The following is a 12,762-nucleotide window of genomic DNA, read 5'->3' as shown; positions in this document are numbered from 1 at the left end:
ACATTTGTAAAAGGTTCCTCATGGTAGGCTGAACCAGAAGATTAAGATGTGAGTTTAAATTCATACAATGGCTTATTCATAGAAGAGAGAGGGTGGGTAGTGGTGGAGGGGTGTTATTCTGACTAGAAGTCTGTGACCACTGGTGTTCCAGAAGTGTGGATACTGTGTGGATTAGAGGATGTGTGTACTATAAGGAGAGTTTGGTTAAACTCATTAACACTGGAGCCTTAAAGACTGAGGGGATATCTGACAGAAACTTATCAGAGGCATAGAAAGAATTGTCAAATACTAGAAGGCATAACTTTAAGATGGGGGGTGAGAAAAGTTTAGAGATAGCATACAGGAGAAGTTTTTATTTTAAACACAGTGACAGCTGTGTGGAAAGCCCTCAGGATTTGGTGATAGAAGGAGACACGTCAGTAGCATTTCAGCAGACACATGACGATGCTGGGAATGCTGGGAGCGACACAGACCATCGGCAAGGATGATGGGATTAGTTTAATTTGACATCATGATCATCACAGACGTCATGGGCTAAAGGCTGTACGGTTCTACAATAGGAGCAGAAATCCTGATTTTCCAGTGAAGAAAGGGAATGTGGTGGAGGATCCCATTTATTCTCCCTGTCTCACCCTGGCATTTAAAACATCGGTTCCTCTGTCATATTCATTGGTCAGTGTTAACCTGCTTGAGTGGGATTACACACAAGCCTAATGAAACAAAGGTTCTATGATTAATATCTCTAATCCTGTCTAATCCACAGCCCACTTTCAGATACCCAATACAATTCACTTTCAAGGACTCTTCATCTCATGTTCTTGATATTTATTGCTTGTTTATATATTTTTATTTTTTTTCTTTGTACTTGCACAGGTTGTTGTTTTTTTATTGCACATTGGTTACCGTCTGTCCTGCTGAGTGTGATCTTTCATTAATTCTTGTTTCCTGTATTCACCATGATGAATTGTCTGATTCAAACAAATCTACTGATTTAAGATGGTGCTGGTGAAGCACAATGACTACTTATCAGCAGCAAGCAAAACGAAGAAAACTACTAACTACTTTATTAATCACACTCTTTCTGGTAAACAATCATGGCAATCAATTATCTGTAACTTTTCTTTCAGAGTTGAGCTTTTGAACCATCGGTACAACCCAGCACTCTTTTATTACTGTGAACTGAAGTCTCAAAGGTGCAGGACGGTTGCGACAGAGCGTGTACAGGCCGAACTGAGGCAAGGTCCGAGATCAGGGAATGAGCCAATGTATGACCGTTGCTTGAGTGGACTTGGAGGCGATTTGATGCAGCAGAACCAAAGTGAGGCAGAGCTGAGGTGCAGGACAAGGAAAGAACTGAGGTTCGATCGATTTAAGAGCCGGGTTGAATTGGAAAGGTCAGATACAGACCAAATGGGTCAATGGCCTTAGACCTGAGAGCATATCGAACTGGCAGGGCCCAGGTCTGAGAGCAAGGTACAACCGGAGGTTTGTTTAAGTGTTGAGACAAATTGGAAAGGTAAGGTATGGGCTGAATCGAGGTGGTGGGGTCCAGGTCTGGGCCTGAGAGCGAGGACAGAGCTGTGGTTTGATCAATTTAAATGCTGGGCCAAATAGAAACATAGAAAACCTACAGCACAATACAGGCCCTTCAGCCCACAAAGCTGTGCCTAACACAGGGGTGTCAAACTCATTTTAGGTCACGGGCCGGATTGAGCAAAATGCAGCTTCATGCGGGCCGGATCAGTCGGACGCGTGCGAACGCACCTTTCGTTGCCTCCGTTTTTTCAGCCTGCTCTCATGTGTCTCAGTCTCTGCTATAACTACAAAGTGTTTCACTTTACAAATTCCGTTTCTTATGAAGAAGACTGCCGAGCAAGACTGCCGAATAAACACTAAAAACCCTGAAAACCTGGTACCTGAATAAACTCAGCATTAGCCATATCATACGCCATAGGCGCTTCGATTACTGGGGCCAGCTTTAATAGTAATTAGATATTATCTCGCAGGCCAAAGATAATTCCACCGCGGGCCGGATTTGGCCCGCGGGCCTTGAGTTTGACATATATGGCCTAACATGTCCTTACCTTAGAAATTACATAGCCCTCTATTTTTCTAAGCTCCATGTACCTGTCCAGGAGTCTCTTAAAAGACCCTATCGTATCCGCCTCCACCACCATCGCCGGCAGCCCATTCCACGCACTCACCACCCTCTGCGTAAAAAACTCACCCCTGACATCTCGTCTGTACCTGCTTCCAAGCACCTTAAAACTATGCCTTCTTGTGCTAGCTATTTCAGCCCTGGGGAAAAGCCTCTGACTATCCACACGATCAATGCCTCTCATCATCTTGAACACCTCTATCAGGTCACCTCTCATCCTTTGTCGCTCCAAGGAGAAAAGGCCGAGTTCACTCAACCTATTCTCATAAGGCACGCTCCCCAATCCAGGCAACATCCTTGTAAATCTCCTCTGCACACTTTCTATGGTTTCCAACTCCTGTATCAAATACTGTATTAAGGGTGAAAGGTAAAATATTTAAGGGGAAGCTGAGGGGGAGCTTCATCACTCGGAGGGTCGTGCGAGTGTGGATCAAGCTGTGAGTGGAAGTGGTGGATGTGGTTCCAGTTGCAACATTTAAGAGAAGTTTGGATAGAGAGTGGAGGGCGATGGTCCAAGCATGGGTTGATGGAGGAGAACAGTTTGGCATGGATTAGATGAGACACAGGACCTGTTTCTGTGCTGCAGTGCTCTATAGCTCTACGAGAGGTTGGGTTGTCTTCTTTGGTATGTCTGGGGCTGACAGGAGACCAGACAGCAGTTTAAAAAGTATAACAGGCATACTGTAGATAGCGTAGACTGGCAGAATCTTTCTCCCAATGTAGAAATGTCAAGTACTAGACATGTTATTTAAGGCAAAAGGGAGAAAGTTAAAGGAATTCTGCAGGGCAAGTTTTCTTACACTTTGATAGTGGTGTGTGCTTAGTATGGGCAGCCGGGGGGGAGGGGTGGTACTTAAGCATTTGGTAGATGGGCAGGTGAATACACAAGAATAGACGGACACAGATCATGCACAAGCAGAAGAGAATTAGATTAACTTGGTATCATGTTCAACATAGACATTGTGGGCCAAATGGCCTGTTGCAACGATGTACTGTTCTACATTCTATCCACAGTGTAGGTTGCTAAACTCCCGGGTACAGTTGGAGCACTGCACTGTCTAATGAGATGATAAATGGGGCTCCATCTCGCTGTTACAGCCCACGTACAAGGTCCCCCTGCTACTTTTCAGAAAGAAAATCATGGCCTTTGCCAACATGCTCCATTCAACACTAACCAGACACTTTAACTGTTGATCAATAGGATGGTTTGTGAAGTCTTGTTCTTTGTGAATTGGTCCTGCATCAGTCTACAAAAGAACTGTGATTAGACCAATTCATTCACTATGAAACTCTCTGGCACAGGACATGAAAATTATTTCATGGGACGAGCCAAAGAAGGGATCTGGGATTCCGGTTTGAATGCTGATGTGCAATTTTGTGTTTTTGTTGGTTTTTTTTCAGAAGTTTCCTCTCTGGAAATTCCTTTCTCAAGGACTGTTGGTAGCAAGCTTCCAGTGGTATGACTCAGCCCTCCCATAGCAGGCCACACTCCAAGTCCTTCTCAGGCAATGAGTCAAGGCCAAACACTCCTTGTCATAACAAGGGATCTAGTCTAACCTAAGCTGAGAGATTCCCTGATACCTGTCAGGCTTCACAGTCTTCCGATCAAAGAACAGCTGCAATTTCTATAGATGTAACTTGGAGAGCACCCCAACTGGTTGCAATACCATCTGCTACGGAGGGACCGATACACAGGAATAGAAAAAGCTGCAGAGGGTTTTTAATATATTCTTATAGTAATCTATAGCAATTGTTATATATTGCATGGTAATACCCACACCATCCAGGACATGCCCTTTTCTCATTAGGAACATTGGGGAGGAGACACACTGAACGTTTTCAGAATACCTTCTTTGCCTCTGCCATCAGATTTCTGGGCAGTCCATGAACTCGAGTTATTTCTTATTGCAATTTAAAATATCAATTATGCCCTGCACTGCACTGCTGTCACAGAACAACAAATTTCACAAAATATGTCAGTAAAAATAAACCTAGTTCCGATTCAGACTTGAGCATGACATATCTGAAAATATGACAATGGGACGTAATTCCTTCCAACCTCTCAGGCTGCACTGTTGCTCAAATGGACCATGGCTGATCTGCATCGGATCTCCACTTTGCCACTAAACTCCGTCATTCCAAGGTCAATTACCTTAATTTTAATATTTTTGATTAACCCCCCCCCCACCTTCCCCGAGCCTCAACAAATTTTAAGAAAAAAGTAAGCATTCATATAGCACCTAGAGACCTTTTTAGAGACATTTACAGCAATTTGAATGCGGAGGGATATATGAAGCTTTAGGAAGTAGAGGACTATGCTCATTTAATCACTGATGGATGTGCCTGGCACCTGCCAATGCTTAACTGAGTTTGTATGTTCTGCCCGTGACTGTGTGGGCTTCCTCCTGGTGCCTGTTTCCTCTTACATTCCAAAGGGGTTCAGTTAGGGTTAGTGAGTTGCGGGCATACTATGTTGGTGCCGGAAGCATGGCGACACTTACAATCTTCAGGCTGTGCTGGGGGGGTTGCAGACGAAAAGCTACACTTTAATTGTTTTGATGTATGTGTGACAAATAAAGCTCATCCTTGAAACTTTAATCCTTCATCTCTTGATCTACAGGAGGCGCAGCCGCAAAAAGGCAGACATCCATCATCAAAGATGGCCACCATTCTGGCTATTCCATCTCCTCGCAGCTACCATTGGGCAGGAAGTACCGAAGCTCAGGTCCCACACCAGTAAAAGTTCAAGAACAGCTACCTCCTTCAATGCTTTAGTTCTGACACCAACCAGCGCAATGTGAATCACTACTATAGCAACACTATCAACACTTTGGTCACTTTATGCTACAATGGACTTAGTTTTATTTGTCGTTTCACACAGCATGCAGGTGCCCAACAATATGGTGACCTGGTCATTAAGATCTTTAGGAATTCAATGAATCTATTCATTTGGTAAACGAGTTAGTAATCAGGTCCTGTCAGATGGAAGTAAAAGGAACCTTGCACACAACATCAGTAAGACCAAGGAATTGATTGTGGACTTTGGGAAGGGGAAGTCAAGGAAACATACACCAGTCCTCATCAAGGGATCAGCAGTGGAAAAGGTGAGCAATTTCAAGATCCTGGGTATCAACATCTCTGAAGACTTATCCCGGGTGTACCATATTTATGCAATTATGAAAAAGGCATGACAGCAGCTATATTTCTTTAGGAATTTGAGCAGACCTGGTATGTCAGCAAAGACTCTCACAGGGGTACCGTGGAAAGCAGTTGCATCAGCCTCTGGTATGCAGGGGTGACTGCACAGGATCAGAAAAAAAGCTGCAGAAAATTGCAAACTCAAAAAGGTGGCACCTGTCATTAAAGACCCCCATATCCCCATCACACAGGCCATGCCTTCTTTTCATCACTACCATCAGGGAGGAGGTAAAGGAGCCTGAAGGCACACACTCAATGCTTTAGGAACAGCCTCTTCCCCTCAGTAATCAGATTTCTGAGCAGACCCATGTACACTACTTCACTATTTCTCCCCTTTTTTTGCTCTTTTTGCACTACTTAATTTAATTTTTATACACAGTATATTTCTGTATTTCACTCCACTGTTGCCGCAAAGCACCAAATTTCACAACATACTATATGCTAGTGATATTAAACCTGATTTTTATTCTGAGGTAAAACACCTCAAAGTCACCCTGATTTATAAAAGGGATGTGTTCTTTGAAAGCATTTCATTAGCCAAAATATCACTAATTGAAATTGTATGATTGGTAGTTTTGGAATTGAAATTGGTTTATTATCCTCACGTAAACTAAGATACAGTGAAATGCTAGTATCTTGCGTACTGTTCATACAGATCAGATCATTACACAATGCACTGAGGTAGAAAAAGATAAAACAATAACAATGCAGAACAAAGTTTAACAACTACAGAAAGGTGCAGTCCAGATAAACAATACAGTCCAAGAATATAACGAAGTGATTGTGAGGTCAAAAGTCCATCTTATACAAAGAGTACATTTGAAAGATTTATAACAGCGGGATAGAAGCTCTCTTTGAGCCCTGTGTTACGTAATGTCAGGCTTTTATACCTTCTGCCCAGTAGGAGAAGAGAGAAGAGAGAATGCCATTTGGTGCATCACTTTTCTATTTGTGCAGAGTGGTGTGTTAAGGGAAAGAAAATTTGTAAACTAAAGATTCATAGCCTTGGTATTAAAGCAAGTTCTTGCAAATCAAACATTCATGAATTGAAGAATTACTCTTTTAGAGAAGCAAGCAGGGGTGTGACCAGGAAGATCATCCTCATAGCTTGGGTAATGTTTAGACCTCAGCCAACTTTACCTAAAATGCTAACTGTTAGGTCTTTGTCACGTTGCAGTTTGTAGGAGCTTGCTCTACACAAACTGGCTGTCGTGTTGTAATACTGAAAGGGAGAAGGGGATGAAGCTGTCTCTCTTTTGTCTGGGGGAGCCTGGGACCAGAGGGCACAGCTTCAGAATAGAAGGACGACCCTTTAGAACGGAAATGAGGAGGAACTTCTTTAGCCAGAGGGTGGTGAATCTGTGGTTTAGATTGGCACAGACGGTTGTGGAGCCCAAGTCATTGGGTTGATAGGTTCTTCGCTAGTAAGGGCGTCAAAGGCTATAGGGAGAAGATAAAAGAATGGGATTGAGAGGGAAAATAAATCAGCCATAATGGAACGGCGGAGCAGAGTCAATGGGCCAAATAGTCCAATTCTGCTTCAATGTCTTGTGGTCTACTGCATTCCTATGAACACCACCTTGTTCTCCACACCAGCTTCAGTCTGACGTGTCTCTGCCTCATTCTCTCCGAGGTCGAACTACACATCCAGAGGGGTAGTTTGCTCACCTCCAGGTGAAAGGACAGTCGGGGGACACTAAATGTACTCAGACAGAAAGAACTGGGGCATCGTGCACTCCTCTGATAACCTCACCAACTACAGGTAGGGCACGACTGTAGCAGAGAAGAGAATATCTCCTGGCTTGGAGAATTATAGTTGCAAAGGGAGATACAGGCTCGATTTAGGTTGCTCTTTTCAGGAGAGTATGTGGCTCTGGATAGAGTAGGAAGGAAGATGTTTGAGAGGCATGGTACACTGGTGCCAGTCTTGAAGCACTCCAGAGACCTGGGTTCAGTTCTGTCTCTGTCGCATCTTTGTGCGGGTTCCTATGACAAAGTGGGTTTATTCCGGATGCTCTGGTGTCCTCCCGTGTCCAAAGGAGCTGTGGGTAGGCAGGTTCGCGGTGTGGGTGAGTGCAAGAGGCTTAGGCGGAGCGTGGTGATGAAGTGCTTGCTGACTGGCATGGGCTTGACAAAGTTGTTTCTGTGCCGTGTGACTCTTTGACTTAATATGTAGACAATATGGATTCAAAGCAATTGATTAGAGGGGACCCAGGAAGTTTGTTATACCCAACTGGTCTGGAAAACACCGCTGAGCTATACTTGGAATGAAGGAATGAGAAACTGTGGACTCAAAACTGGGAACAGGGACAAAATTGGCCAGCATGGGTATGATGGGCCAAAAGGCCTCTTGCTGTGCTGCAATTTTTTTGCAGCCCTGTGGCCATCCTGGTCTCCCAACGTCTTATGCTGAATCTCACCCTGTGGTTTAGACAACGCCAGGAATGCTGCTGGAAAACCTGGATGCCTACCTGCGTCTGGCTCCTCCACCCTGCAGATGACGTCGGAGTCACACGGGCTGCTGTCCTCTGCTGACTGGAAGGCGCCAATGATTTCGTTGAAGTAATTGAAGTATTGCCTGGGCTCCAGGTTGGATTTTTCACAAGTGTATTCGGATTCATCCACGTAATCCTGCATCAAAACAACAAGATAGTTAATTAGACCCCCAGAGTGTCTGGATACAAACTTGATTATATAGAACACCATTAGACCAAAGACAGAGGAACAGAATTAGTCCATTTGGCCCATCGAGTCCATTCCGCCATTCCATCATGGCTGAATTATTATTTCTCTCAACCCCATTCTCCTGCCTTCTTCTCATAACCCTCGATGCTCTGACTAGTCACTTCAAATGTACCCAATGCCTTGGCCTCCACAGCCACCTGTGGCAATGGATTCAACAGATTCACCTCCCACTGGCTGAAGAAATTCCTCCTCATCTCTGTCCTAAAGGGATGTCCTTGTGTCTGAGACTCTGTCCTCTGGTCCAAGGCTCCCCCACTATTGGAATCACCTCTTCAGGTCCACTCTATCTCGGCCATTCGATATTTGGTAGGTTTCAATGAAAACCCCTCATTCTTTTAAACTCCATCAAATGCTCCTCATACTTCGATCCTCTCATTCCCAGGGTCATTACTTGTGAACCTCCTCTGCACTCTCTCTAGTGCCTGCACATCATCTCTTAAACAATGGAACCAAAACTTGTCACAATACTCCAAGTGTCTTCTGAGCAATGGCTCAAAAAGCTACAGTATTACCTCTTTGCTTTTATATTCTAGTCCTTCGAAATGAATGTCACCATTGCCAAGGCATTGGGAATACTAACACTGGGTACCTTTCACTGGAGAAAGACATCACCCAACCCACACTTTCAAGGAATCTACAACTCATGTATTCAGTATTTTATATATACACATTGTTTGTATTCTTTTGCACATTGTCTGTTTGTCAGCCTTTGGTGTAGTTTTTAATTGATTCTATTATATTTCTATTCTACTGTAAATGCCTGCAAGAAAATGAATCTCAAGGTGGCATGTGGTGATATATTTGTACTTTGATAATAAATTTACTTTGAACTTTGAACACTGCATCAAAAGTCACAACACATGATCTGCACAGCTCTTCAAAGGTACATGTATACAGGGGTAACTCCAGTCTCATTGGCGGGGGGGGGGGGGGTGGTTTTTTGTAGAAAATGTCTACATTGCGATATTTCATATTGCGAAGCTGCACCCATCAAGAAACGTGAGTTGACAAAAGTATAACTTTTGTGTAGTCATGGTTACAATGTTCACATAAATTTCAGAAGGAATTTTAATTTGGCATCCCACATTATCAGATAGTACTTCTGTGAATTCTATTAGGACAAATTTTCATTTCCTGAACACCATTTCCCCTGGCAACCCCACTCAAACAGCTAACATTTGTGAAATTATATGATGAATCAATTATTTACAGAGATGCTGTATTTTTGCCAGGATTTAAAATGAAAACATTTAAAATTTAATTATGAATTCTTAATCTTCAACCACACAAAGCTCAACATTCCAGACACATAAAATCTCCACATTATTCATCCAAATATTTTCAAACACAACTGATCTCACATCTGGTATTAAAATTTTTAATGTTGCTTGAAGATGTTTCCAAGCATCAGTAAGATATGGGCTAATAAAACTCCATTTATACATGCACAGTAGGGAGGATCCTGATTAGCTGTATCATGTCCTGGATAAGGAAGTGGAGGGATGGGTTAGTAAATTTGCTGATGACACAAAGGTAGGGGGTGTTGTGGCTAGTGTGGAGGGCTGTCAGAGGTTACAATGGGACATTGATAGGATGCAAAACTGGGCTGAGAAGTGGCAGATGAAGTTCAACCCAGATAGGTGTGAAGTGGTTCATTTTGGTAGGTCAAATATGATGGCAGAATATAGCATTAATGGTAAGACTCTTGGCAGTGTGGAGGATCAGAGAGATCTTGAGGTCCAAGTCCATAGGACACTCAGAGCAGTTGCACAGGTTGACTCTGTGGTTAAGAAGGCATACAGTGCATTGGCCTTCATCAATTGTAGGATTGAGTTTACGAGCTGAGAGGTAATGTTGCAGCTATATAGGACCCTGGTCGGACCCCACTTGGAGTACTGTGCTCAGTTCTGGTCACCTCACTACAGAAAGGACGTGGAAACCATAGAAAGGGTGCAGAGGAGATTTACAAGGATGTTGCCTGGATTGGGGAGCATGCCTTATGAGAATGGGTTGAGTGAACTTGGCCTTTTCTCCTTGGAGCGACGGAGGATGAGAGGTGACCTGATAGAGGTGTTCAAGATGATGAGAGGCATTGATCGTGTGGACAGTCAGAGGCTTTTCCCCAGGGCTGAAATAGCTAGCACGAGAGGGCATAGTTTTAAGGTGCTTGGAAGAAGGTACAGAGGAGATGTCAGGGGTAAGTCTTTTACTCAGAGAGTGGTGAGTGCGTGGAATGGGCTGCCGGCGACGGTGGTACAGGCGGATACGATAGGGTTTTTTAAGAGACTCCTGGATGGCTACATGGAGCTTAGAAAAATAGAGGGCTATGGGTAAAGCCTAGGTAGCTCTAAGGTAGGGACATGTTCGGCACATCTTTGTGGGCCGAAGGGCCTGTATTGTGCTGTATGTTTTCTAGGTTTCTATGTTTCTGTGACCTGGTATATAAACACCAATGGCCAAGAATGGAAAAGCCTATAAAAAGTGATGGATACAACCCAGTCCGTCACAGGAAAACCCTTTGCCACCTTTCAGCACATCTGCGATAATCAGTGCCACAAGAAAGCAGTGCCCATCACAAAGGAGCCCCACCATCCAGACCATGCCACCTTTAGTACCTCCTGTACCCAATAAAGTGACCATTGAATGCATGTCTGTTTCAAGGTTCAACATGTTGTGCATTCAGAGATGGTCTTCCGCACACCACTCTTGTAGCACGTGGGTATTTGGAGTTACTGCCACCTTCCTGTCAGCTTGAACCAGTCTGGCCATTCTCCTTACAGCTCTCTCATTAACAAAGCGTTTTCACCCATAGAACTGCCACTCACTCGATGTTTTTTGTTTCTCGCACCAGTCCCTGTAAACTCTAGAGGCTGTTATGTATGAAAATCCCAGGAGATCAGCAGTTTCTGAGATACTCAAACCACCCCATCTGGCACCAACAATCATTCCATGGTCAAAGTCGCTCAGATCACATTTCTTCCCCATTCTGATGTTTGGTCTGAACAATGTCTGAACCTCATGACCATGTCTGCATGCTCTTATGCACTGAGTTACTGCCACATGATTGGCTGATGAGATGAGTGTGTGATGAGCAGGTGTGTGACTGAGTGTATATAAGATTAGCTTATACGTATGCACATAAAGTGACGTCATGTGCAGAAGTATCTCAACATAAGTTGACTGCCCACACAGAGTGGACATTAGGTACCTTACCTTTCCATCTTCAGACAGACAGTTGTGAATACCATTCAGAATCCGGTGGAGCTTCTCAATAATTAAATAATTTGATGAGTTCTTGGCAAACTTATCTGAAAGGCTGTCTAAGCTGAAGGACATTTCGGGTACTGTTAGATGCAGCCAACATGTATCTGTCTGCAAGGGGGAATAAATGAACAAATTAACCAACAGTAAGGCAACATCATGGAAGAGATGTTCAGAGAGCTGAGCTGAGATGGAATTGACCAGGGCTCCCGGGTATCATCGCAGCTCTATAAAACTCCAGTTAGTTCACACTTGGAATATTGTGCTCGGTTCTGGTCACCTCATTACAGGAAAGATGCGGAAGCTATGGAGAGGGTGCAGAGGAGATTTACCAGGATGCTGCCTGGATTAGACAGCATTTCTGATGGGGATAGGTTAAGTGAGCTAGGGTTTTTCTCTTTGGAGTAAAGAGGATGAGGGGTGACTTGTTAGAGGTACACAAAGTGAGAAGAGGCATAAATCGAGTGGATAGCCAAGGACCTTTTTCCCAGGGAGGAAATGATTAATACCAGGAGACATAATTTTAAGGTGACTGGAGGAAAATATAGGGTGATGTCAGAGTGATTTTGTTTTCTCACAGAATGGTGAGTGCATGGAACATTCTGCCAGGGGTGGTGGCAGAGACAGATATATTAGGGACATTAAGAAACCCTTTGATAGGCATTTGGATGATAGAAAAACAAATGGCTATGTAGGAGGGAAGGGTTAGATTGACCGTGGGGTAGGTTAAAAGGTCGGCACAACATTGTGGGCCAAAGAGTTAGTACTGTGCTGTAGTGTTCTACATTCTATATCCTAATATATAGAAACCCGGTAATGATATAGAAGTTAAATCAATCCTGTAAGTGGCACTCTCGTTAGGAGTTTGAGAATACTTGGTATGTTAGCAAAGACTCTTATAAAGTTGGACAGATGTTGAATGGAGAGTATTCTGACTGGTTGCTTCTCAGCCTGGTAGGAGGCTCTAATGCTCAAAATCGTAAGAGGCTGCAGAGGGTTGCAGGCTCAGCCAGATCCATCACGGGCACAAACACTGAGGACGACTTAAAGAGGTGGTGCCTCCTGAGGCATCCACTGCTAAGGAGCCTCATCATCTGCGACATGTCCTCTATTCATCACTACTATTAAGGAGGAGCTACAGGAGCCAGAAGACCCACACTCAATGATTCAGGAACAGCTTCTTTCCCTCTGCCATCAGACTTCTGAACTGTCTATGATTCTCTCTATTCCTATTTTTTTCCCACTACTTATATTTTTGCTGGAAAGGGAGGTGCTGCCATACTAATGGGGCTTGTGGGATCTTGCTGTGTGCATTTTTGCTACCGTACTTGCATACATCCTGCATGGAAAGTGTGCCCTTGGATGCGAGGTATTCTGGTTGAGAAGAGTGAAATAGAAAC

The 12,762-nt window shown here is 43.8% G+C and overlaps 1 protein-coding gene across 3 annotated transcripts in view; it reads right to left on the bottom strand.

Annotated features, from left to right (window-relative positions):
- Positions 1–12,762, bottom strand: part of kitlga (kit ligand a) — a 137,271-nt gene that overhangs the window by 60,775 nt on the left and 63,734 nt on the right. For 2 of the 3 annotated variants that reach the window (XM_073058854.1, XM_073058855.1), the window contains exons 4-5: positions 11,315–11,473; positions 7,828–7,987 (exon numbers count right to left, since the gene is read on the bottom strand). In XM_073058854.1, the coding sequence (XP_072914955.1) occupies positions 7,828–7,987; positions 11,315–11,473 (319 nt within the window). The remainder of the gene's footprint in view (positions 1–7,827; positions 7,988–11,314; positions 11,474–12,762) is intronic. The other variant, XM_073058856.1, reaches the window with a different exon arrangement.

This window comes from Hemitrygon akajei, chromosome 10 (assembly GCF_048418815.1).
Source record: "Hemitrygon akajei chromosome 10, sHemAka1.3, whole genome shotgun sequence".
Lineage (NCBI taxonomy): Eukaryota > Metazoa > Chordata > Chondrichthyes > Myliobatiformes > Dasyatidae > Hemitrygon > Hemitrygon akajei.
Note: the sequence above shows the minus strand (reverse complement) of the source record. Positions and strands in the feature narration are given on the sequence as shown.